Source organism: Bipolaris victoriae (genome assembly GCF_000527765.1).
Source record: "Bipolaris victoriae FI3 unplaced genomic scaffold scaffold_9, whole genome shotgun sequence".
In the NCBI taxonomy this organism is placed as follows: Eukaryota; Fungi; Ascomycota; class Dothideomycetes; order Pleosporales; family Pleosporaceae; genus Bipolaris; species Bipolaris victoriae.
Window position 1 is genome coordinate 278,866 of NW_014575383.1, and position 23,246 is coordinate 302,111.

Sequence of the window (23,246 nt, forward strand, 5' to 3'; positions counted from 1 at the left end):
ACACCGCGCTATACGTAGTCCCAACGCCATTCAATAACCCAATCTTGTGAATGCAGCCTCACAGCTCCAGGATGCGCCTACTATGCGCCTACAACGCTCGAGCTGAAGAGAGAAAGAAAAAGAGGTATCGCGCACTCAGACACAGACTGTCGGACAAACAATAACAAAAAAAGATCGGGAAACAATCATATCGGACCAATATCGCGAGGGGGGGCTCAACGGGGACCCAAAAAAAGGGCGGTGAGGCAGATGCCGTACAAGCTAGCCCATCGCCCCCAGCACCATCGCGTTGCAACATGTGCACTCGGCTGCATCTTTTCATCTGCACCCGCTCGTTAGCCTCGCTCCACAAATAAACCCATGGTGCCATCTCATTCCACAAGCGCGCGCCCCCCCCATTCCCCGACGCAGGGTGCCTTCCAAGGGTCTCCCCCCCCACTTGCCATGTGTCCGTCCTGTTGTTCGTTGCCACTTTCCGCCCTTCCCCCGTTCACCAAAAATAACGTTTTCCAACACTTTCCTCCTCTTCTTTCTGCTTTGCAGCCATGTAGAGAGAAAGAAAAAAAATCCCCAACAAGAAGAAATAAAGGATTTGAACGTACCGGTTGACTCAAGGATGCCAGGGTGATTTTTTTTTTGGGTGCAAAAGAGTTTATAGCTCGTCGAGCTCGAATTCAAGTGCTACGTCTTCGGAGCAGTCGGTGCAGTAGTAGTTTGAGAAGCCGCCGCATTCGATTTTCATCTTGGAGCACATGTCGATGGACCAGGCGTCGTAAGAGTAGCCGGAGAGTAGGCGGGAGGAGCAGACTTCGATGCTGTTGGCCCTGTTTTTCGGGTTAGTATTTTGTTCCATCTCTTGTCTTTCGTTTTGAGGTATCTTGATGGAAGGGGAATTTACCAGATGTAGTAGTCGTGGTTGCAGTAGTACCACGAGTATGTGTATGAGCACATGGTTTCTGATTGGGTCCTGGAGGTGCCGAAGAGGTGGGGTTTTCAAATATGACCTTTGGTATGGTCTTTTAGGTATTTACAGTGAGAGAGGTCTATATGTCCGGTTAGCTGACCGCTTTTTTCATTGTTTTCTCGTAAATTTATAGTTGCTCTCCCATGTGGCAGTCGTGGCCCATCCTTTTCTATCCGCGGAAACCGAGCGTCGATGTTCTAGACTCTCTTTTTCTATCTGGCCGCAGTGGTCGTGGCGGTGCAGGTATGGCATGTTGTGGAGTAGCGGTGATGGAAAGTTTACACACCTCGAGTCTTTCAGTATCGTGTCCCCAAGCTTGCCACGCACAAAACGATTCAACAGAGCGATGTCGGAGAAATGAGACTTGAACGCGTGTACAGATATCGGAGTATGGTTTTCCCTTTTTCTTCTTGAATATCAAAGATAGGAAATGGTCTAGGAAGCTCTTCAAGCAACACGGCGGAATATAAGTGCAATCAGTACGTTGAGCACCCCAGTAACCTCACGCGAGCCGGGGCGGCATCTTTATAATCACTCATCTGCATCTCGCCGTCTTACAGACAACTAGTCTGACTCCGTGGTCTGACTCCTTTGATCTTTGTAGCCGGGGGAGCTTGGACCCCTGGGAAATGGAATGCAAATGGGGCCCTACAGGCCTGCTCGCTCCGTATCACCCCCGGATTAGCGATAAGGAAAAAGGCACGAATGCAACGCCCGTCCAACCGGACCCAACCAGATGAACGCTTTTACCCTCGAAGAGGAAACTCTGTCGGGGAGGCGCGGCTGATGCGGTTCGGCTATGCGAGGACAGGTATCAAGAGGCGGTGGAGAGAAAGAACCCTCGTGCCTCTTCTTGACACGTTCATACATACTTATGCGCCATCTAGTAACCTGCCAACAGTCCCCCCCCGTATGCTTTTGTTTTTGGCCAGACGCCACATCACGAACGCTAAGTATCCTCGGCTATCTCACTCTCCTCGGTTTCCTTTGTTTCCCAACAAGATCCCCGTTGAAACTTCTGGCTAAACAACGGACATTCGGCGACGAGGGAAAGAGAGCCCAGGTACCCCAGACTTTGTTCGCCTCACCCCTTCGCCTTTCGCGCACCGGTGACCGGTTGGACCCTGAGAGTGCTGCACACGCTAGTCCATATGGCTTATGCAGGGTTCCCCTCCAGCCCCAATCTCGAAGCCTCGTGCGCGCTCATTGGCTGCCGGCTACATGCCGGAACGCAACGAGATGGATAGTCGGGCTCTTGGCCAGAATAGACGGTCTGGAATTGGATGAACCCATGGCGAAATCACAACTAGAGCGTGACATGTGGCTGGCCGAGTGTGCCGATAGTAACTGATAAGAGACTTTGGTTTCAGCGGGCTCGTAAAGTACACCAACCACCCTTTGTTAGAATTGATGTTGTGCTAATCGGGACGCAACGGGTAAGGAATAGTAAGAGACCACCAAAGAAAAACAAGGGCTCACAAGCAAGCGCGAACCAATAAAAAAGAATAGCTTCGTGTGCTAATGAGCCTTCTCGAAGGGAAGAAAAAAAGGGGCGGGGGAAGCGACAGCCTCAAGCTATCGAATACACCAAGAAAAGTCCGAGGCGACAGCGCGAAAACTAATTAGTTTCCGAACTCCTTTTTTTTTTGCGCGACTACTAACTGTGTCCACTTCCATACCATTTCTCCTGTCCTTTTCTTCGCCTCGGAACTTGACAGCCGCCAAAAAAACTCCGCAAACCGGCGCCGGCGCGCGCCCTTGGCGGCAATTGCTCATATACTCCCCCACACCTCCCCCAAGCAAACCTCCGCCAGCCAGCCAGCCAGCCAGCCACATACAAACATCCGACCTTTTGCCGTTTTCTCCCATCGAATCTCGCGTCGTTCCGAAGACTGTCGGGCTCCGCGTATTGCGATACCGAAGAGAACCAATGGGTTTCAAACATAATTGCCCAGTTTGGGAATTTTCTGGCAAGGGGGTGGGGGGTCCGGATGTGGGTAGTAGCGCGTTACTTCCGAAAACTTACAGGGGGCCGCTCGGAAACGGGCGGGATGTGTGAGTGGGCATGTACTATTGCATGAATGTGTGAGGGTAATAAACCGTGGGAATAGAAAATTTAGGAGATTGTAGTGTACTTATTTGGCTAAAACTCGGTTATCGTGGTAAAAATGTGACAAATGACGGGTATGGCGTAAGTAGGGCTGGGTGAGTTAGTTTGAACGGTACAATATACCGTAGGGCTGTTTCTGGATTGGTGCTGGTGTATGGTTCAGAGTCCAGTTTCAAACATGTGCCATTCTTCCTGCATGATATTTTTTTCTCATCTAGCTGCCTGGATGAAGTAGAATTTACCGTCTTTTCGGTTTGTGTAAGATAGAGCAGGGCTTAGCGCATGCTTCTTGAAGTACAAATACATAGAATTTCCCGATCCATACTAGTAGTACGCTTCTTGATTACCGAAAATCCATTTGACAGGGTGTGGAGAAAAGTCCTTGTAAACCTTTCCTGCTGTCTAGCTGGATTTGTTCTTCGGGAGTGGAGTGACAAACTTGTCCTCGTACATTTCCTTCGACACCGTACCTTTCTCCTGCAACTCTTGTACCAACTGCGGGGCAGACTTCGAGTACTGCTGTACTCTCCACTTGGAGGGGTTGGAGGCTTGCAGCCACACGAGACGGCCATTTATTTCCGTATTATGCTTCTCCACAGCCGCTTGCTCGGCACCTTCTTTCGTTTTGAAGTCGATCCAGCCCAGCAGGCGAGGGTTTTCCTTTTTGTCGCCAAAGAACACTGACATATCGCTGACTCTCTCAACACCATATTTGCCAAAGTTTTCTTCAATGATCTTAATTGCGTTCTGTCTGGCTTCGGTGATTCTGGACTTAGGCGACCAGCCTGGTGTCTTCACTGAAAGAACCATCCGGCGTCCTTCGGCCAAGGGGCGGAGAGCCTCTTGCGCAGCATCGCCTTCGTCGTTGAAGAAGCGAGATCCGTAGGGCGAGTGCTTTGTGGTCTCCTGATGACCCCAGTAGAAATCGTCTTTCAAAGGCTTGACTACGATGCTTTTGTTCTGTAATTTTGCTTGATTAAGCTTTTTGACCGCTCTCTGGGCTTCTTCAGGGCTTCCTAGCTCCACAAAGCACATGGTGTCATTGTGGAATGTGAAGCGATCTACTCGCATTTGCATCTTCTTTCTATACTCTTGTTAGCTGAGATGTGCAATTGTAAAGTTATGTGCAATTTGGTTGGTCCATTAAGAACATACATGTTGAAACCATTTTGCCGCAAAAACTCTTCAATGTCGCCTCTTGATAGTCGCTTTGAAATCTTTAGCAAACTAATGGAATTTGCCGTGATACCCGCTGAAGCGGTACGGTTATCTGTGAGAGCGATCTCTGGGCCTCTTGAAGGTGTTTGAACAATCTCTTCCCATGCTGATATACTGGAAGTAAAGGTTCTCCTGGGCAATGATGAAGTGATTGATGGGATTGCTGGGGGAGTGGCGCGTATGCACAAAGCGCTCGCACGACAGAGAAGGTGGCTCCGTGAGAACACCCTTGAGACGGCCATTGTGAGATGTGAATGTAGACAACCTAGAGTAATGCGATTGGCCAGAGAATCCCAAGATTGTTGTGCTTGGGTGCAGGATGTGCGTCAACATTCGCCGAAAAAGTTCCACGCCTTGTCGGAGCGCCAAGACCTGCTATCGATAACGCACTGCAAGGCTGTATGTACTATCTCTTGTGCATCTTGAATCACTCGCTTAAGCGAGATCTTCTATCGGTTCGAAAATAGGGTATGCACATTTGAACTTAGCTCAATCACAGAGTCATAACGTATCGAAGTGAGCTATACTCCATGCTGTAAACGATTCATGAATATCTGCTTGATCAGTACCTTTGTCACACAACATGATTTTTCCTTTACTACCATGTACATTCTGCTTTCTCGGTGACGTACCACATGTAGACAAACTTTTGCTTTTTTTATTCGTTGTACGTACAGTCTTCGTAGGTTGTGAGTCCTCTTGACGACGGGCTGGTTATATGACCAGCACAACTCCAATTTTTGGTACATACGACCATAGGAAGCTTGGACCACTGAAACCCGTTAGATCTTCTTTAGTTAAACAGTTTACCGGCGGGTTAGTAGTTAGGTGGGTGACCACTAGCGAATCCCCGCTGTCGTATGTTTTTGGAGGTTTATATTTTTTGCGGACGTGTGGCGTGTTTGGTCGCTGGGGTCTGGATGTATGGATCAAGACATTGATGAATCAACAGCTCATGTGTGGTAGGAACATGATTGTGGCGGCACACGATGAACTAGAGTCTATTTTGAAGAGTGTGCAGTATGTATTGAAAGTATTGAGATGCAAAGTTTTATCTTAATCTATGATCGTGCGCGAAATTGCAGCATTGGTCCATCCTTTTTGCTGGCGAATACATCCATGATCTGGTACTCAGTCTCCCTATTCCTGCCCTCCTCCAGCTCCTTGCTTCCTGCACCCAGAGTCATGCCGGGAGCCAATCTCAGATCGTACAAATACAAAACCCTTGCAATCGTCACAGTCAGTTCGACATACGCCAGACCCTTACCAATGCACCCACGGGGACCAATGCTGAATGGGTTGTATGCTGATTGAGCCGCCTGGAGACTGCTATGATGAGGGTTTACTGTAGGGTCTGGAAGCCAGCGCTCAGGAATATAGTCGAATGGCTGAGGAAAGTACTCGGGGTTGTGGTGGATTGCATAGATGGGAACACCAACATCTACTCCGGCAGGAATGTGACGGCCATCGATATCTAAGCCTCCAGTGAGAACCTCTCGGGGAAGAGCGCCAGCTACAGGGGGCGTCATGCGCATCGTTTCATCGATGCATGCACGCAAGTATGAGCAACCGCTGAGTTTGGGTCCAGTAACAATTTCCTCGACATCGGCAAAGGTTTCACGGATTTCCTTGCACACCTTTTGCATAGCTGAGGGGTTGTTTGCGAGATAGAACATTGTACCAGCCATGGCCGTCGAAGTAGTATCCGAGCCAGCGATGATAAGCAAATTCGACTCGCCCCACAGCTCATCCATGCTGAAGCCGTTGCCAGTCTCTGGATCCTTGGCGTTCAGCAGATAGTAGAAAAAGTCCTTGCGATCAACGTCTAGGCCCAGCTTGGTGCGCTCCATAGCCTGTCCCTTGCTGTACTGCATGTACTGTGCGCGTTGGCCAGCAATCTTGCGGAAGAACAGCTTGTCCAAGTGCCAGTTGTGGATAGTAAGATGCGTACCACAAATCAAATGGCGATGTGCTGCGTTTCCGACCAACTCAGTTGCGAAACGATTGGCGGGGCTTTCCAGCATGCCGAAAGCCTTTCCGAATACTAGATCGCCCATGATGTCGAAGACAAGCCACTCGCACCAGTGCGCGGCGTTCCAGACGTCATTCCAGCCACCGTCTTTCTCGTCACCCATGGCTTTTCCCGAAGACCAATTGTTGCTTTTGCGCGCGAGCATTTCACAGCCAACGCGTACATTGGCCAGGATGTACTTTTCCAGACTCTTGATTGCGGAATCGCTGAATGCATGGCTCATGACTCTCCTCTTGCGGGCATGCTGCATCTTGTCAATCGCGCTGTGCACGCTGACGGCCTTTGGTGTGCTTGGGAAAGCTTCGTAGAACGATGCCTTCTTGACATTGGAACGGAAGCCATAGATGGTCTTCAAGCCGGTTGCTGTGTTGACGGAGAGCAGGTTGGGTCCTAGGCGCACATATGTACCGTATTTCTCGTGTGCACGGTGGAAAGCGAGATGCCGCGAGCCTTTGTAGGCATAGTAGGCGAGGTAGATGTCGGTGATCTTTGCGAGGAAAGGGCCCGGGTAAGAAGCCAGTGGGTGAAGGGTGAGCCGATAGACTATGACACCGAAAATCTGTGGTCCCGGTTAGTGGTGTGTGTGTGTGTGGATGGATCGTCGAGCGTCTTACGTAGAGTGCCAGCGCTCCAAAGAGGGAGCCTAGAAGGAAGAGAACAGCCATGATGGCGGTTCAGGTACGTTTTTGTTATAGCAGGTCTGAGGTCAGGAAGGAAATGTTATTGGTGCACACTCAATCTCATTGCCACGAGAAGATATTCTCGAGAAGAATGATCAGAGACTCTCCCAAATCTCTCGTCCAACTGCTCCATTCTGCACGAGGAAACATCAACCTAAGTACTTCAGCGCGCTTCCACCACCATCCGCATCTCCCCCGGATACCCTCTGCATCTGCAATGACAAAGAATTTCAGGCCGGTGAAGTGGTCATCTGCCCTGTTACTGGAGCTTAGTCGAAGCAGGATCCATGCGGGAACACTGGGTATATGTTGCGGCGCACTACGGCTACCGTCGGATATTCGAGCAATGCATCGGGATCCAACCAGACACAGCGGATATCGAGGCAGGCGATGACGCTAACGCGGATAATGATGTAGCTTAGTAGTTCGACCCGCTTTTTGCGGACAGGAAGGGCGCGGATATTGGGTGCGTAGGCGTGGGAGAGGAAGGCTGGCGGGAGACTCCATGGCGATTATCGCGCATCCATGCATGTCAGCACTGTCACTATCTCAAAAGTAAACATCGCGTCATGTATCGTGATCAAGTTCCGCCCGGGGAACCGCGATCACTCTGTACCCGCAAATCACCCATAGATACTGTTTTGTTGAGCAAAGTTGATTTGCTGATCCGCAGAGGTGCTGTCTAGAAGATGGCGCAGAGATCAAGCAGCAGTAGAGTCGAGCCCACGAGTTTTGGAGCTTCTAGTATCTACGCCAGTAGATATCTGATTAGCCTGAGAAACTCAGAAGCGAGTTCTAGCAGGCTGGGTGGCAGGCAGAGCAAAGTGCAGTTTCATGGTGCGCGCTCTCGTAAGGTGATAATGACTTTTTCATGAACTCGGGTTGGCGAGCTCTAGGTAGACCGGGATACAGAGTACGTTATTCAAGTATGATTACTTTTTGGTGGAAAATTTGGAAGCTTTAGACAAACTATCGAAACGTGCCTGAAGATGAGCTTCGAATGTCCGATTGTTCACTCGACGTACATTTGCTCGCCAGGCTTGCCTACGCACACACATGCTCGGTTTGCTTACGTGCCCTCTTGATCACGGCCCACAGGACAGTTGGAATGCAGATTAGAAGGTTGGATGTTCATCATGAGCAACAAGGAGGATTGAAGATGCAATCTCTGTTTCCTACTGTGACATCACTTACAATACAGCAATACATTCTCACAGCAATGAGAAGATGTGCAATTTCAGAGTGGATTGACGAATGAGAAGGCGGCAATTCCCAAGCGGGAATCGCCGTCTTGGCAGATGTCGAGGCTCGCGAACATCAACCTTGACGATAGCATCGTTGAACGCGCGACAGCACCACGCACGCACTTCGACTCGACTTCGCTCCTCCGTTTTGCCCAGGCAATTGAGCGCCCAGAATGGCTAAGAACTTGAAGACCGCGGTCTTCTCGGTACGGCTCGCCCAGTCCCATAGCAGCATACCCTCGCCCTCACGCCCCTCCACCTTCTATTGTAATTGCAATTGAAGGCATCACGCTGATGATGCCCATGTAGAAATATACTGTCCAGCCTACCGGAATCTATGCAGCTATCAACAGGCTCTTCGCGATCGACCCCAAGCGTTCCACGGGTATCCCAATGAACCCGCAGTTCCGTAACCCACCTCCCGGCGCAAACGATCCCATGGCCTACGACGATCCCGTTACTGTTCCTGCTGCCGATATCGCCGAGAACCCATACTGGAAGCGCGATGTGCGACGACGTTACCCTAGGCTCTCGACCGTCACCCAGGCCGACGCAGTTGCATTGCTTGAAGTTGGAAGCGCAGCAGCCCCCAAGCAGGAATTGATTGGGGAGGCGGGCTCCAAGTCTTTGATTGCTGCCCAAGAGCAGGGTGCGAAAGGACTCGCTGTTGCGTTTGAGAAGAACACTGGGCTTGCAAAGGATGTACTAGGTCCTGGTGGTATGCCTCCGCTTCCCAGCGGCCTGCACAGCACCGGGGTTTCGGGACACAAGCGATATGATTTGGAGCAGGACCAGTCATACGGTGATGGGTACGCCACGAAACAAGCCTACCTCTAGGTTGTGATGCTAACCAGATATAGGTACCCTTGCCGGACATTTGCTTAGGTTGGAATATAGCTCCTGGTAACGACACCCAAGATAGATACATTGTACAGATGAGACTTCTCTCCCTCCATTTCATTTCATATTTCCACCATCTCTTCAAATTTCATGTAGGAAGTGCCCGTCAGCTGTGCTAGTCTACGAATGTGCTGCGCTTTTCTTGTGAATGTCTCGTTTCATTTCTCATAATGTTCGCGCTGCTACGGTCACCTCTCACCTCTCACACCTCACCACCCAAGGAAGGCACCACTAGGGTCTCTTGGCTTGGCATCGTGGTTTGCGACTTCCAACCTCTCCGTCACGCGTGAATTACATACACCTTGCTCTCACCTTCTCCACTACTGCTTCGTCAATACGGACAACTGCAGAGATGGGCTCTACACCTGAGAAAGGGCCAATGGAACTTGGCCCCGCTCCTCTTAACTTCATTTACTCCTGCTCGCTCTGCAGTGCTACCTTTGCCGATGTATACGAAGGCCACAACCAGTCCGTTCGCGGTCTATCGGATGGCATCAACCCTAAGGATCGCCTCGTGACGCGGCTCTTCCTCGCAAGCTGTTGCCATGTCTTTTGTAGTAGCCATCTCGAAGGTGGCGGTAAGTAGCCGCAATACCATGTAAGACGACTACTGACCATTACGCAGGACCGCCTTTCCATAGCGACAAAGAGCGTCCGAAAGCGCCGTGCCCTGTGTGCATCAAAGAGAAAGGCGACAGTGAGCCTCAGTTTCTGTACTCAATTCGTGGCTTCAACAAGAACGAGTACGACCCTATGATACCACCATCCTGGTTTACTGCACCGCCAATTCGACTTGACGGGAATGGAAAGGAGATGGATGCTTTGCGTGTATGTCACTACCATGTACACGTACAAACATAAACAGCTAACATCATGTAGTTCCAGTATATCGCGCTCATAAGGTACTGCCAAAACACTTATGCGACCCGCAAGCCTCTCGAACAAACCCTCAAGGAATCAGAAAAGAAGCTTGCCAACATGCGCAATCTCGTGTCTGAAGAGCATGCGAAGATGATCAGTTTACAAAAGGAAACAGACAAACTGAAAGCGCAAAAGGATCAATTCGAAGCCATGCAGGCCGAGGTACAGCGGCTACAGGGTGTTGAACAGGAGTTTGAGCAACTCCGCAGCCTCAATGTCAATGCACGAGATCTGAAGACATTTATTACAAACAAGTCGGCAATTCGACACTATTTGAAGCTCGTTCCGATGTTGATGGAGTAAGTGAACCATGCTTGTAGCATATATGATATGCTAAAGTTCCCAGGCAGAATGAGAAGATGCAAAAGCGACTTGCCCAGCTAGGATTTGCAATGCCTGTTCAACCTATACCGAACTTCAGGGGGGTGGACCCCAGCGCATTCGATAGTGACGAAACTCTCGTTCGTGATGATCACAGAGACTTCAATGAAGTGTTGCGAAAGGCCACTTCGAGTCATACTGTTAGTGGATATGCACACGCATCAGACAAAGTACGAACGACGCCCTCGAGCTCCTACCTACGGCGGCCCGGGAAGCGGCAACGTCTTGACTCTCCCCTTCCTAAAGATATGCAAGTCGATTGTTCCCCAGGCCGACAACCGATGCCGCCCCCAGCAAAGCCACTATTGAGAATGCAATCCATGCGCAATATATTCCCTACTCTAAGAAAGAAGTTCGCTGGTGACCGGTCCTCTCCTTTGGCAGACAAAAACCTAGGGGTTGGTAGGGGTATTCAGATGTACAAGGATGCAAATTGGCAGAGTGCCAACACTACGCGACAAGAGGCTCGTAATGAACTCCATAGCGAACCACCGTGCATGTCAGGTGCCCTTCCCATGGGACAACACTCTCAGCACTTGGGCTCCAGGAATCCGCAGCCAAACGCCAACGTTAGCATACATGAACACCAGTCCGATTTCACATTCCAAGCATCGTCGCCCGCCAAGGCGGAGTCTTGTAGCAAAAGATACCGTCCGGTCCAACTACCTATTGAGCCTTCATACATTCGCCTGATGGACGGCCTTTCGTGTGGAGATGAAGTCGAGCTGGGTTTGAGAGACCCACGTGATAATGCTGGCTTAGACTATCAAGGTGACAGCAGTAACAGGCAAGTAGAGCATGCATATGAGAATCAGCCAGTCTCACAAACTACATATCGAAAAACGCCCTGGAGTCCAGGGAACATTTATACGCACTCGATTCCGTACGGATTGTCTGCTTCCGTTGAAACTTACCAGCGACCTCCACAATCCAGACCGACTAACGTATCTACAAATAGACTGTACAACGGGCCAAATATTGGCCGCGCCCAGCCCTCACCCAAAAGGTACCATCATCCCGGGAATTCAATCGAGAACGTAGTAAGTCCATATTTCAGAGATAGTCATAGCCAGGCCCAAATCTATTCGCCATCCGGACTCGCTGAACCTGACGGTAGTTCAAATCATTCCGACGTCTATCGGTCTCAAAGATCAACGATGGCAAAGTCTCAAGCTACTTGGCTTGAACCACGTGGCCTGAATGGGCTCTCATTCTTCGATTCCCCCGTCAGCCCTAGGAATGAGAGTGGGGGATTGACACGAAGCTATAATCGAACGGACTTGGACCCAAATATTCCCTCGCGTTATCGCCAGACCCGCCACATAGACTCGAAAAGATTAATTACAAGGCCAGAGACAGAGTGGCCGCAATACTCGAACAATGGCGTATATGTCTCTTCAGAAAATCAACCATCCTATGTTAGACAACCGACTGGATATGTTCGCACAGTACCATCTCCATCCTCTCAGAAGAGTCCCACACATAATCGAAGTGGGAAGGTATTATCATCCATGCCTTCTTTTATCTCGGGTCATTTTTCTGGTCGTTCACAGCTTCAATGGAAGAATTTACAACGCGCTGGTGTCAGAAGTAGCCAAAACGTGTTTGCCAGCTCTTCCCAAAACATACTCGGCCCTTTGTCTAAAAATATGCCTTCCGTATCTAGGCGGCGCAATATTGTACGATGACGGCCTTCAAGCAGGCGTGGGACCTGGATAATCATTACTCAAAGTGCTCGTTGAGTGGAATGCGAATGGGAAGCGATTGAATTGTTTTTATCGCGCTCTGCTTCTACTTTGTGTACTTGAAGGCGAAGCAGGTTTATCACTCTGTCGATTCAGGACTACCGCTCGCTGTTCGTCCTTGTGCTCTTTCCCCAAATGCACGGAATGTTCCTTGAGGAGAGATCTTTTTACTCTGCCAATATTTTATATACCCACTAGTTGATCTTTGAATATTGCCATGACCCGTCATTACGAAAAGCTATCCATTATTCACCCAACAAACGTCGCTCTCCCGCACGAAATATCAGTACCTCCACAAGCCCCCTCTTGCGAAAGTAAACATTATTGATTTCGCTAATTGCGCTGACCATGGCACAACTAACCAGTTTTCGATGAAGATGTGGGCCCTAGAACAACGGGTGCAGATGAAGTACCTGATGGCTTGAGCTTACATTTTGAGCTGGGAGCGTGAATCGGTGGTGTTGCCCATTTCACCATTCCGCCGAGAGGAAACATAACATCACCATCTAGTACAAGTCTCGTATTTTCGTCAGCACAATGTTGTCGCACGAACTGAATTCAGGACGGGTGTCAAGCAACTTAAACTTTCCATTATAAAGCTTACTTAGTCGTTTGGCGCGGCTTCTCCCAGCAATGTTGGGGTTTTAGGCGGGATTCCCATGTTCCCAAGCCGACGGCAAATGAGCCGCTAGAGCAGAAACAGCAAGGCTCCGGGACGGTTAATTTACAAACAATCTAGCATGCAAGCTTCGGCAAACTAGGATTCAGTGACATGTGTTCTGTGGCTTTGGTCATCGTCACACGGAACAATCGAGACCAACGTTTCATGACCAGTCCTGAAATTGCCGCCCACATATCGACAGCCATTGTAATTGGCGCGTTGATTCGAACGTGGATTCTCCATTGTTTCTGCCGCTTCCACAAATAAAAATGCTCATTCCTTCGCACGAAGCACGAGGCGTGACCCACATCCCCAGTCGATCAAAGCTTCTTCACTACGCTTTTGGGAAACCCAATTTGTATCCCGGCCTAGAGAACCCAGTCTGCCATTCCATACGCATGAGTTTCATATTATGACCGAGCGAAATGATTTCCCATGAGGGGACGGCATGCAGCATCCCGGTCAGTAGCCGGCCAAGTGGTTATTTCCATGCCATATAGCTCTTTGGCTCTTAGTATAAAGAAGTCTCCGTTGCCCTATTTTGCTTGGAAGCCAACCATCCTAAGCTTTTACCAAGACAGCTTATTTCATTCCTTACAATGCTTTTCAAGAATCTTTTCGTTGCGGTCGCCCTGGCTGGCACCGCTTTGGCATGCCCTCACCCTAAAGCTGCTGCCCATCCCAAAGCTGGTGCTCAACCTCAACCTGCCGCTCATGCTCAGGCCGGTGGTGCAGTAGCGGCATCGCCATCTCCTTCTCCTTCTCCGTCGCCATCAGCAGCTCCAGCAAAAACCCCAGCCACGCAAAGCCAGTCAAATGGCAAACTGAAGTGGTTCGGCATCAACGAGTCTGGACCTGAATTCGGCGAGGCTAATATCCCTGGTCTATACAACAAGGACTACATCTGGATCGACACCAAACAAGTCGACCAGTTCCTCGCGCAAGGAATGAACATGTTCCGTATCAACTTCCTGATGGAGCGTCTGACGCCCAACTCGCTCACAGCCAACCTTGACTCCAACTACCTAGGCAACCTTACCGAAGCCATCAATTACATCACCTCCAAGGGCGCATACGCTATGGTTCAGCCCCACAACTACGGTCGCTTCGGCGGTCAGATCATCAGCGACACGGCAGCCTTCAAGACGTGGTGGACCAATGTCGCTAAGCAGTACAAAGATAACTCCCTTGTTGTATTTGACATTAACAACGAATTTCATGACATGGATCAGAATCTTGTCTTTAGTCTGAACCAGGCCGGGATTGATGGTATCCGCGCTGCCGGTGCGACCACACAGTACATTACCCCTGAGGGCAACAGCTGGTCCGGCGCCTGGACCTGGGTTTCCTCTGGCAACGCCGCATCGCTAGTCAAGCTCAAGGACCCCCAGAACAAGCTCGTCTTCCAGATGCACCAGTACCTCGACAGTGACGGCTCCGGCACCAACGCCGACTGCGTCAGCTCCACCATCTTCCAGGAGCGTCTTGTCGCCGCAACACAGTGGCTCAAGGACAACAAGCTCCAGGGCATCATTGGCGAGTTTGGTGCTGGAAGCAATGCTCAGTGCCTTACTGCTCTTCAGGGCGGTCTCGACTACATGGTCAAGAACTCTGATGTCTGGCTTGGTGCTATCTGGTGGTCGGCTGGCCCGTGGTGGGGCAACTACATCTACAGCATGGAGCCGACGACTGGCGCTGCTTGGTCGTACATCCTGCCTAAGATCAAGAGCTACTTCGGCCACTAAAACCTGGCCTAACTTGAGAACTGTTTCATGTGTAGAGCCAGACACGACTTTTGGAGTGCTCAGGATGGGGGCAAGGGTGCTCTTTTTTCTTCTTTTCTTTTCTCAAAAACTGTATATAACTCAGCTGGACTCATTCTTTTTGATCCTACTTCTTCTTTTCTATGTAGAGAAAAAAACAAAACTTGACACTTTGTGCATATTTCAAAAAAGTTTGCCAATTTTTGACATGTTTCGTTTGTTATGTTAAGAACATCTTAAGCACCGCCCTCCCTCTTTGCATACTCGTCTTCCATTCTCTCCTCGTATTGCCTTCCTTTGGCAGGTGCATCTTCCTCTTCAGTCACATCCTGGATTCGTCTCGCGTCCGTGCCGCGCGGATTGTCAATCTGCCTGCCGTTCGCATCGGTGTGGAAGCGCTCGATGCGTGGAGCTTCGCCCGGTGCTTGGTGGGTACGTTGTGTACGGGTGCCACTGGGGTCTGAGTATGTTTGCTCGGATTTTGAAACCGTCTGGCCGTTGATGGTTGTGGAGCTACTGGAGCTGGAGAAGGATTGGAAAGTTGATGAAGACATTGTGGGCTGTTTTGAGCGGAGTTGAATTTTCCTTGTATTACACTAGGGATTTGTTACGCAAGAGACTTTGGATCCGAAAGAATAGTGATGGGCTGCTTGTTTTATGTTGCTAGATGCGTGCTGTGATCTCATAGTGTGACGTCATAGGGTCTAGCGGTGGTGCCGACCCAGCAAATCGCAAAGAGCAGATTGAGCTAGAGAGATGTACAATGGCATCAAGGTCGAAGTTTAATGGAGGAACCGCATGCTTTAGGGTTGAGTAGTCACGGTTTGCTATGGGAAGACGGTGCCATGGAAGCTGACAGCCTTCATACAACCGCAAAATCATGGTTTGGACCTCTCAAGGCACAGAATCGATATGAACAATCAAAAGGTGGGGGTTATGTGGATCTGTGTTCCTGAATCAGCAGACCTTATTTGGCCCTCGATAGAAACTTGATACTGGAAATTGACTCGCGACGGTATGTTGTCGTTTGTAGTCATGATGAGCCTCGTGACAAGCTCTTTCTGTACTTCAAGCTTTTCCATTATGCTGTTGTGGGAGAGGAGGTAGCTCTTAGGCGATGATTGGGCGACCGTCATATCGGGTGTGTTAAATATATTGCGTTTCACGGCATGTTTCCATAACACCTGGGTTGAGATTATGTATTTTATCGCCAACTTCAGAGCAACAGATTAAGACGACTATCGAATGGGAAACACACTGCTTTCAGAAGCAACGTATCATAAGTCCATTCCACGTAAGCTCAGTCACATGGAGGTTGGCTCGATGTAGACATCAGCTATACTATCACTCTATTCCTAATATATTTATACCGGGCTGGATGCCATGAAATATCATTGGAAATGCAATTTGCGGGAGCTATTCTTAGATGTATCGTGCATTACACAGATGAGAATAGAAAGAACTATTAATCCCCATTATTGTATGTATGATTTTGCAATTGGGTTACGAATGTATCACATGGTACATATCGCATGTCACGTGATCAATGTATGATACGTGGCCAACGTCTAAACGGATAGCCATCCTGCTTGGATATCACATTCATGACATCCATCTCGTAATTGAACGGCCATAACATATAACCTTTTAATAGCAACATTAAGTCGCGGCAGTGGTCCTGTCAGGCTAGCTAGGCTCGCCCCACATGTGCGCCTCGCGACCGCGTCCCGCCCCTGACAGGCGAAGCCGAGGACCCGGTGGATGATAGATGGGTGGACACCACACCTCCGTCATTCACCACCACCCGCCCGTCATGCGCTTGCTTGGTGTGCCTCTTTTTGCTACCTTCTTGCAGTTGGCTCGTGGTAGCAGTGTTCCGAATGCGCTTGATTGCCATGACCCAGAGGAGACGGACAACGTGAAGGAGTGTGCGCAACCCATCGCCGACGTCACGGCAGTAGTTCCTGGATCGTCATATATTGCGAAGATCAAATGCATTGACTGCCCGTTTGCCCTCCCGGAACAGGAGAAGGCCGAAAAGGCCGACTACTTACTGGTATGTTGTTGTTGTTGCTGCTAGATATGGCGTACATGTACTGAGATTTCAGTTGTTAAATGTCACTCTCACTCACGACAATCGCACCGTTTTGCTCAACAACCGTCCGCTATACCCTTTACCAACCATACCTACACCCTCGCGCTTCGACACCGCCCTTTACGCTACCAACCTTTCCAACGCAGAGCTGTCCCGCGGCCTGAAAAGCTCAAGCCCTTATTGCACCACTCCGACTCATGACTTCGACTCCGCTGAATGGTGCTTAAAGACTCCGCTTTGGCCGCAAACACGCCTGGAATTTGATTATCTCTACATTGCTGAATCAACCCAGTCCCAAAGCGACGATGAGCAAGACGATGCTGAATACTGGAACGTTTCACTAGACGCTATTGGAAGGTCAAGGTATCCCGATGATCCACTCTGGAAGTATGATGATTCCAAGCAAAACATGCTTTGGATGCTGGTCAAGGGAACACCGCTGAAAACGAGAAAGAGCCATGGTGGTGGAGGGAACAAGGCTGCCGATCCATTCAATGGCCAATCAGACTCCGAAGACAAGAGATACGAATACCAAATCGTCGACATGCGCCTTGTAGCTCGAGCATATACCTTTCCTGAAAACAAACCCTTGTCGCTATGGGGCAGAATCGGACATTTCCTCGGAAACGACGTCTGGGAAGTAGAAGGAAGCCGCTTCTTATACCGCAAAGAAGAATGGGGTCGCTACGGAAAGTCAGGCACCCTGCGTGATATGTTTGGTGAACTCGTGCACTGGCAGTTCTGGGACTTGTTTTGGATCATCTTCTTCAGCGTTGTTGCTGGCCTTCTTGCGCTATTTGGTCTCTACAAACTTTTCAGGTGGATTAGGGCACAGCGCGAACTTATGAAGTGGGATGGCATGGAGGATGTGTGGGAGAACATGAGGAGGGAAAGGATAGCCGAAGAGGAGGGTGCTCTGTTGCACGGAGAAGCCAGGTACACTGACGACCCGGAAGAAGGTGGCAGTTCGTCACGACCACCAGCGTATGAGGAGGCGATGAAGCCCTTGCCAAGCAAACCCCTCCCTGAGAAGCCATTACCTGAAGTTCCGCTCATCGAGACATGAGGATGGTAACGTTATAGTGAAATCTTTCTTCATTTACATTGGCGTATACCCATTTGGCATTTGACATGTCAGCTTTTGTTCATCTCTGTTCTATCACTAGTCACTGTATCCTGTTTTATTTATGAAAATTGCAATGCGCATCCTTAGAGATAGTTATAGATATCCTCCAATCGGTCTTGCCAACGCTGCACGATATTACCCGGCATAATCTGCTTTCTCCACCTTTCGTTCCCCGAAGTAACCTGATTTCTCCACCTTTCGCCCCACAACTGTATGACAAACAAACAACGATAGATAAATATAATATGCCCAAAGACTTGCGATATTCCTTTCAAGAATCTTTCAAGATACATGTCTTTTTCTTGATACTGTTTGGAATTGAACCATAAACAATCATGGTCAAAATCGCGGTAGCTGGAGGCACAGGAAGTATGCTGCCTCTCCCCATGTCCAAAATACCCCACTTGCATATTCGAATTTTTACATCATCATGAAATGAATTGCATTGTAATAACGTCTCTCATTACCAGACGTCGCAACCTGCATGCTCAAAGAAGCAATCGCCTCCAACCAACACGACATCGTAATCTTCACGCGCTCTGCCCCCTCCAAGCCACACCCCTCCCCTAGAGTCTCCTACTTCCAGGTCGACTACACCTCCCGCGATGCCCTAACAACCGCTCTCCGTGGCGTCCACACCGTCCTCTCCTTCTTCGTCGTGCATCTCGACGTCGACAACATCGGACAGAAGAACCTCATCCATGCCAGCATCGCAGCAGGCGTATCCCGTTTCGCCCCATCAGAATGGAGCATCGCCAGCTATAGCGGCGTACCCAGCTACGTAGTAAAGGACGAAGTCCGCAGCTACCTCGAAGACCTGGATGCAAAAGGCGAGCTAAAGGGCATGCAATACTGTTTGTTCCAACCAAGCATCTTCATGGATTACTTTGCGCATCCGTACCCGCTCGAGCCCGATCTCATCACCTGGCCTTTCTTCATCGATTTCGAGAACAGGCGCGCGATGCTGCTGGATGAGGGAGATCAGCCAATTGTGCTGACGGCCATGCAAGACGATGCTGTGATTCTTGCAAAGGCGCTTAAGGATACGGAAAGGCCTTGGCCCAAGCTTGGTGGCATAAGGGGATGTCAGACTACTATTAACGAGCTTATTGCGCTGGGGAAGAAGTTGCGGGGCGGCGAGTGGTCGATTGAGCGCGTGTCTGGTGCTGATATCAAAGAGGGAAAGCTCAAGACGAGTTGGATTCCGCAATTTTCGCATCCGACGATGCCGGAAGATCAGCAGGACGTTTTTTCAAAGGCGTTCGTGGTTATGTTTATGCAGGCGATTCTGAACGGGTCATGGAATGTGAGTGCGGAGTGGAATGAGAGGTTTCCCGATCACAAGTTTATCGGTTTGGAGGAGTATCTTACCAAGGCTTGGGAGGGTAAGCCGTAGGTGTGTTGACTCGGTGTCGAAGTTATGCGACGAACCCTTGATTTTAACTACCCTGGGTGAGTGGCTAACTGTATATCTCTACGCTATTTACCCCTGAAGGCACATGCCTTAGCTTGAATTTCAACACTTGGAGGGGATATAGGAATCAATATGTCGCGACTGGTACGATCCCGTTTTCCATCGCTTCACTACGTAGTATCACTATCTTTCAGTGCAATCCTCGAATCGAGACATGTAAAATAGCAGTTCACAGGCCAATGAAGTTGAATTTGAGTGAAATTTAATGGAAATTAATACACTAATGCTATTAATAGGTCCCCTAGCCTTTTCCTACCTTGACGTGCTTAACATGTTAGTTTTTGGTCCCTCTGCCAAACGCGTGTTTGAGCATATCGTAGATGCATGCACATCGTGGAAGTATAGGTGGAAGTATCACCATCTGCCTAGAATGCTGGGTCGAAGCCGTCATAGGTACCAATGTGAGCCACTAAATAATAGACTACTCTGAAGAAAAGACCCGTAGGGCTAATATCGCCCCAAGCAACTTACCAAAACAGACATGTGCACTAACACAAACACTCAGATACATAAAGTCTATCTGCCAGTTGCGGGAATTTCCCTGGGAGTAGAAAGGTAAGAATAAAGTTTCCTGGATACGAAGTGCGGCGACGCGATCCAAACATGCCTGTAAATGTAAAGAAAGACCTGGGTGGCAGTTACCGAGGTGATGGTACTTTTTCGGATGTAAACCAGAACTCGCCGTAAGGTCAATCTCCCAAGATCTGCTCGACGTGGGATTTCTCATATCTGGGGGATAACAGTGTTGCTATGATAATGTAATATACCAAGTGACGGAAGACTCCGGGTGGGCGATATGACCCGATGATCCGATTAATCAGGCTCAATCAAGACAAGCGGGTGACGTAAAGTGTAAACATATTCAGACCATCAAAATCTTATTTCCGCCTTCCTCTATTCAAGCCTTTTCATAGTGCTAGCAATTTCCAGCCCGATCTTACGAACGCACATGACCAATAGTTCAAGTATCCGCCTTGAGGGATTATTGGGCTCATCATTCCCGCGTTATATCGTCCGCCCAGCCACCGAGTCGAATATCATCTGATCGACCATCCGGCCACAACTGCGAAGCCCAAAGCCGATGTATACCGGATACGAGAGGAGATCTCTTGCATACACTTTTGCCAGCATATCACCGCTGCGCTGATCCGTCATCAATACTCTGACTCTACCAGTGTATCACAAGGCTCATGAGAATGACATATGCTCTCGGTCGCTGTAAGAGGACTGATCCGGGTGGCTGGGATCCGAGAGGCCGTACTACTAGTTGATCCTTCTACGCTATACCTTATATCGATCGAACACTAAGGAATCTGCGGCTCATTCGCGTGTCTGACAGACAGCTCTAGCCTGATGAATGCAAGCCTTGAGCTTTTACCGAGGCAGTGGTACCTTTACAACGTCTCCAATCCACTTGGGGGATGTGATGCACATATTCAGCATCGCGTGATCAACAAGCGTGTCTTCCCCACAACTTGCTTTGCCTTTTACAACTGCAAATTCAAAATCTCAAAACCATCACGGAACGAACCCAAAAGCCTAGGCATCGGATCGGTTCCGTAAATATTTTTACCTTCCATACGCTCCCTCTCTCCGACTGCCATGATTTGGCATCTAATGCCTAGATTGGTGTAGTCGTCACCCTTCCACCGCTTCTTCTGAACGTAGCCAACCAGCTCGGACTATGAATGTCTGGCTTTGTATAATGCCACGCCGCCCTTCCGCCTCACATGATACTTTAAGCAACTACCAAGCGCGGGGTATTCTGCAAGAAATGCTTATTTTGTCATTGTACGTATATTTTTGGGCCTACGGAACACTCGGCAACGATGAATTACCATATTCGGAAACCTAATGGTCTCCTGCCCACTGACAGAGTTAGTGCCAATAGCTCTCCCGTAAGAAGTGACGGCAACTCCGACAGTGCCGCCGGATCTTACTTCTGACTACCACGTATCCCAACACCAGTCCTACAGCATGGATGTATACGATGATCTGCTTACTATCAAAACACAGTGGTGTCTGAGTAAATGGCTGCTTCAAGATTCTTTCTTGATAGTTAGCATCACGCGTAGTCTAGGGTGTTGCTACCAGAAGCCACCTACTCAAAACAACCCTGAATAGCAACTTTGAAAATCTAGGGCCATTTTTCAGATCAACAAAGTCTATGAACCCGGCCGTTGATCATCAAGAGACACGGCTTCCCGGAAACCTTCTTACTGTCAGCAGCCAATCATTGTGGTTTGCGTTACTTGAGGCCACAACCTTCCCGCACGCATCCATCAGCCACGTTATCGAAGCCAACTGCTCGGGCTTCCTGGATCCTTGCCACCTCGGACACGAGATCCATCAAATGCTAGTGCGGGCGTACACATTCTGACATCACGACCATTGATTTGCCGATGTAGTGGATCGTCAACGCTTGCTACGACCCCAACAGGGTATCTGGACCCGTATTACTGGAAAAACCGGAGGTATTCTGTGAGTCTTTTATGCTTTCATCTGAGAAGTCAAAACGTATAAAGGTCACCTAGTTTCCACGTCCTGCTGGACATTTTCGACATCTACAATATAATATCTGTAACAAATTCGTTTCATCTTACAGTATGAGATACGCATTTGCTCCTCTGGCGCTTGGCCTTGGTGCCAACGCCCTCGTCGCTCGCTCAGACACCCAATGCTACACGCTCAAAGCATCTGGCGGCGCCCAAGGTATCCTCAGCCAACTAGGCGATGGCCAGAACCGCATTGGTGACAAACTGCCCACTGGCTGCTACTGCCTATGCGATGGCGGATTTACCGATTCCAACGGAAGAGGTTGCATCCTGACACCTCCCACAACCCAATTCCAATGCGACGTCGGTGCCTCACCCACATCCGGCTTCGCAGTAGGATCCGACGGCAGCGTGACTTACAACGGCTCCACCACCTTCTACGCCTGCCCCGTCAACGACAACGGCGTCTACAACGTCTACTCCAAGCCCGTCGCTGGCCAAACAAAATGCGTTCAGATCTCCCTCGCAGCAGCCGGCTCTTGCGGCGCCGGCAGCGCACCTCCTCCATCCACTCCCACACCCTCTCCTTCCCCCCAACCCACATCCACCCCGCAGCCCTCCCACCCCTATGCTCCTCCCGACGTCTGCCCCCTAGACCTCAACGGCGCATACCAATACCCTCACCTCATCGTCCCCATCAACGCCGACCACCCAGACCAAGCCTACGGCACCCAATACAACGCCAAAATCAACTCGCGTACCTGCACCATCTTCAACTTCGACATCCCCGCCTCGTACGCCAACAAACAATGCTCCACCATCTTCCTCTTCCCCAAAAAATCCGACCTCGAAACCTCGGACTACACCATCTCCGGCTCTGGCCACGTCACCGTCTCCCGCCTCTCTGGCCCGGCCTCGCAATCCACTACATGGAACAATAAACCACACGAGAGCGGCGCGAGTATGTGGTTCGATCTTGTGCCAGGAAGCTCGTGGTACGTCGAGACGCAGGATTGTGATGCGGGACAGACGATTGCCTACGAAATGTGTTCTCAAGGCGATTTCGCGGTCGAGTATTTTCAGGATTATAATCCTAGTCCCATTGGGCTGTATGTTCGGGAGTGTTAGATGGTTTAATGTCTTTTTTTTCCCCTTTAATGTTAAGGTTGGGGAGGTGTAATTGTGAAAGGATGAAATGATGGTTATGATGATGATGGATGAGTATGACACTCCTTTAGACTAGCGATTGATTTAATTTAATGTGTGGTATGGAGAAAATGTAGATAGGTGATTAAAATGTATATTGAGCATTGTCTCTTCAGATTGTGGCTCCTTGCTCCTCTTGATCGCGCTGATACGGTGCATAATTGATCACATTTTTTGACTTTCAGGAGTAGTATTGTACATGTATTTTCTACCTTATCTGCGTGCTTATAG

The 23,246-nt window shown here is 49.6% G+C and overlaps 13 protein-coding genes across 13 annotated transcripts; 9 read left to right on the plus strand and 4 right to left on the minus strand.

The window, feature by feature from the left end:
- Positions 1-357: 357 nt before the first annotated feature.
- On the plus strand, positions 358-609 carry COCVIDRAFT_88485 (hypothetical protein; the record flags this gene model as incomplete). Its single annotated transcript, XM_014705368.1, has 1 exon — positions 358-609. A coding segment is annotated over one exon (252 nt), but the record flags the coding sequence as incomplete, so codon positions are not given.
- Positions 610-652: 43 nt separating this feature from the next.
- Positions 653-951, minus strand: COCVIDRAFT_88125 (hypothetical protein; the record flags this gene model as incomplete). The annotated part of the gene is made up of 2 exons (XM_014705369.1): positions 653-824; positions 899-951. The coding sequence occupies 2 exons, from the start codon at positions 949-951 to the stop codon at positions 653-655; spliced, it is 225 nt and encodes a 74-aa protein (XP_014560855.1).
- A 212-nt stretch (positions 952-1,163) lies between these two features.
- COCVIDRAFT_88444 (hypothetical protein) lies at positions 1,164-1,325 on the plus strand (the record flags this gene model as incomplete). The annotated part of the gene is made up of 1 exon (XM_014705370.1): positions 1,164-1,325. A coding segment is annotated over one exon (162 nt), but the record flags the coding sequence as incomplete, so codon positions are not given.
- A 2,151-nt stretch (positions 1,326-3,476) lies between these two features.
- Positions 3,477-4,534, minus strand: COCVIDRAFT_88443 (hypothetical protein; the record flags this gene model as incomplete). The annotated part of the gene is made up of 2 exons (XM_014705371.1): positions 3,477-4,158; positions 4,230-4,534. 2 exons carry the CDS (start codon positions 4,532-4,534, stop codon positions 3,477-3,479), a joined length of 987 nt encoding a protein of 328 aa, XP_014560857.1.
- Positions 4,535-5,353: 819 nt separating this feature from the next.
- On the minus strand, positions 5,354-6,989 carry COCVIDRAFT_88221 (hypothetical protein; the record flags this gene model as incomplete). Its single annotated transcript, XM_014705372.1, has 2 exons — positions 5,354-6,883; positions 6,939-6,989. The coding sequence occupies 2 exons, from the start codon at positions 6,987-6,989 to the stop codon at positions 5,354-5,356; spliced, it is 1,581 nt and encodes a 526-aa protein (XP_014560858.1).
- A 1,432-nt stretch (positions 6,990-8,421) lies between these two features.
- COCVIDRAFT_88300 (hypothetical protein) lies at positions 8,422-9,133 on the plus strand (the record flags this gene model as incomplete). Its single annotated transcript, XM_014705373.1, has 3 exons — positions 8,422-8,454; positions 8,558-9,057; positions 9,109-9,133. 3 exons carry the CDS (start codon positions 8,422-8,424, stop codon positions 9,131-9,133), a joined length of 558 nt encoding a protein of 185 aa, XP_014560859.1.
- A 367-nt stretch (positions 9,134-9,500) lies between these two features.
- On the plus strand, positions 9,501-11,636 carry COCVIDRAFT_23119 (hypothetical protein; the record flags this gene model as incomplete). The annotated part of the gene is made up of 5 exons (XM_014705273.1): positions 9,501-9,726; positions 9,774-9,976; positions 10,028-10,368; positions 10,416-11,490; positions 11,568-11,636. The coding sequence occupies 5 exons, from the start codon at positions 9,501-9,503 to the stop codon at positions 11,634-11,636; spliced, it is 1,914 nt and encodes a 637-aa protein (XP_014560759.1).
- Positions 11,637-13,455: 1,819 nt separating this feature from the next.
- COCVIDRAFT_88128 (glycoside hydrolase family 5 protein) lies at positions 13,456-14,601 on the plus strand (the record flags this gene model as incomplete). Its single annotated transcript, XM_014705374.1, has 2 exons — positions 13,456-13,546; positions 13,655-14,601. The coding sequence occupies 2 exons, from the start codon at positions 13,456-13,458 to the stop codon at positions 14,599-14,601; spliced, it is 1,038 nt and encodes a 345-aa protein (XP_014560860.1).
- A 64-nt stretch (positions 14,602-14,665) lies between these two features.
- On the plus strand, positions 14,666-14,848 carry COCVIDRAFT_88438 (hypothetical protein; the record flags this gene model as incomplete). Its single annotated transcript, XM_014705375.1, has 1 exon — positions 14,666-14,848. One exon carries the CDS (start codon positions 14,666-14,668, stop codon positions 14,846-14,848), a length of 183 nt encoding a protein of 60 aa, XP_014560861.1.
- A 7-nt stretch (positions 14,849-14,855) lies between these two features.
- COCVIDRAFT_34196 (hypothetical protein) lies at positions 14,856-15,173 on the minus strand (the record flags this gene model as incomplete). Its single annotated transcript, XM_014705376.1, has 1 exon — positions 14,856-15,173. One exon carries the CDS (start codon positions 15,171-15,173, stop codon positions 14,856-14,858), a length of 318 nt encoding a protein of 105 aa, XP_014560862.1.
- Positions 15,174-16,432: 1,259 nt separating this feature from the next.
- COCVIDRAFT_88290 (hypothetical protein) lies at positions 16,433-17,780 on the plus strand (the record flags this gene model as incomplete). The annotated part of the gene is made up of 2 exons (XM_014705377.1): positions 16,433-16,675; positions 16,728-17,780. 2 exons carry the CDS (start codon positions 16,433-16,435, stop codon positions 17,778-17,780), a joined length of 1,296 nt encoding a protein of 431 aa, XP_014560863.1.
- Positions 17,781-18,175: 395 nt separating this feature from the next.
- Positions 18,176-19,236, plus strand: COCVIDRAFT_88297 (hypothetical protein; the record flags this gene model as incomplete). Its single annotated transcript, XM_014705378.1, has 2 exons — positions 18,176-18,209; positions 18,311-19,236. The coding sequence occupies 2 exons, from the start codon at positions 18,176-18,178 to the stop codon at positions 19,234-19,236; spliced, it is 960 nt and encodes a 319-aa protein (XP_014560864.1).
- Positions 19,237-21,920: 2,684 nt separating this feature from the next.
- COCVIDRAFT_34199 (hypothetical protein) lies at positions 21,921-22,937 on the plus strand (the record flags this gene model as incomplete). The annotated part of the gene is made up of 1 exon (XM_014705379.1): positions 21,921-22,937. The coding sequence occupies one exon, from the start codon at positions 21,921-21,923 to the stop codon at positions 22,935-22,937; it is 1,017 nt and encodes a 338-aa protein (XP_014560865.1).
- Between the last annotated feature and the right edge of the window lie 309 nt (positions 22,938-23,246).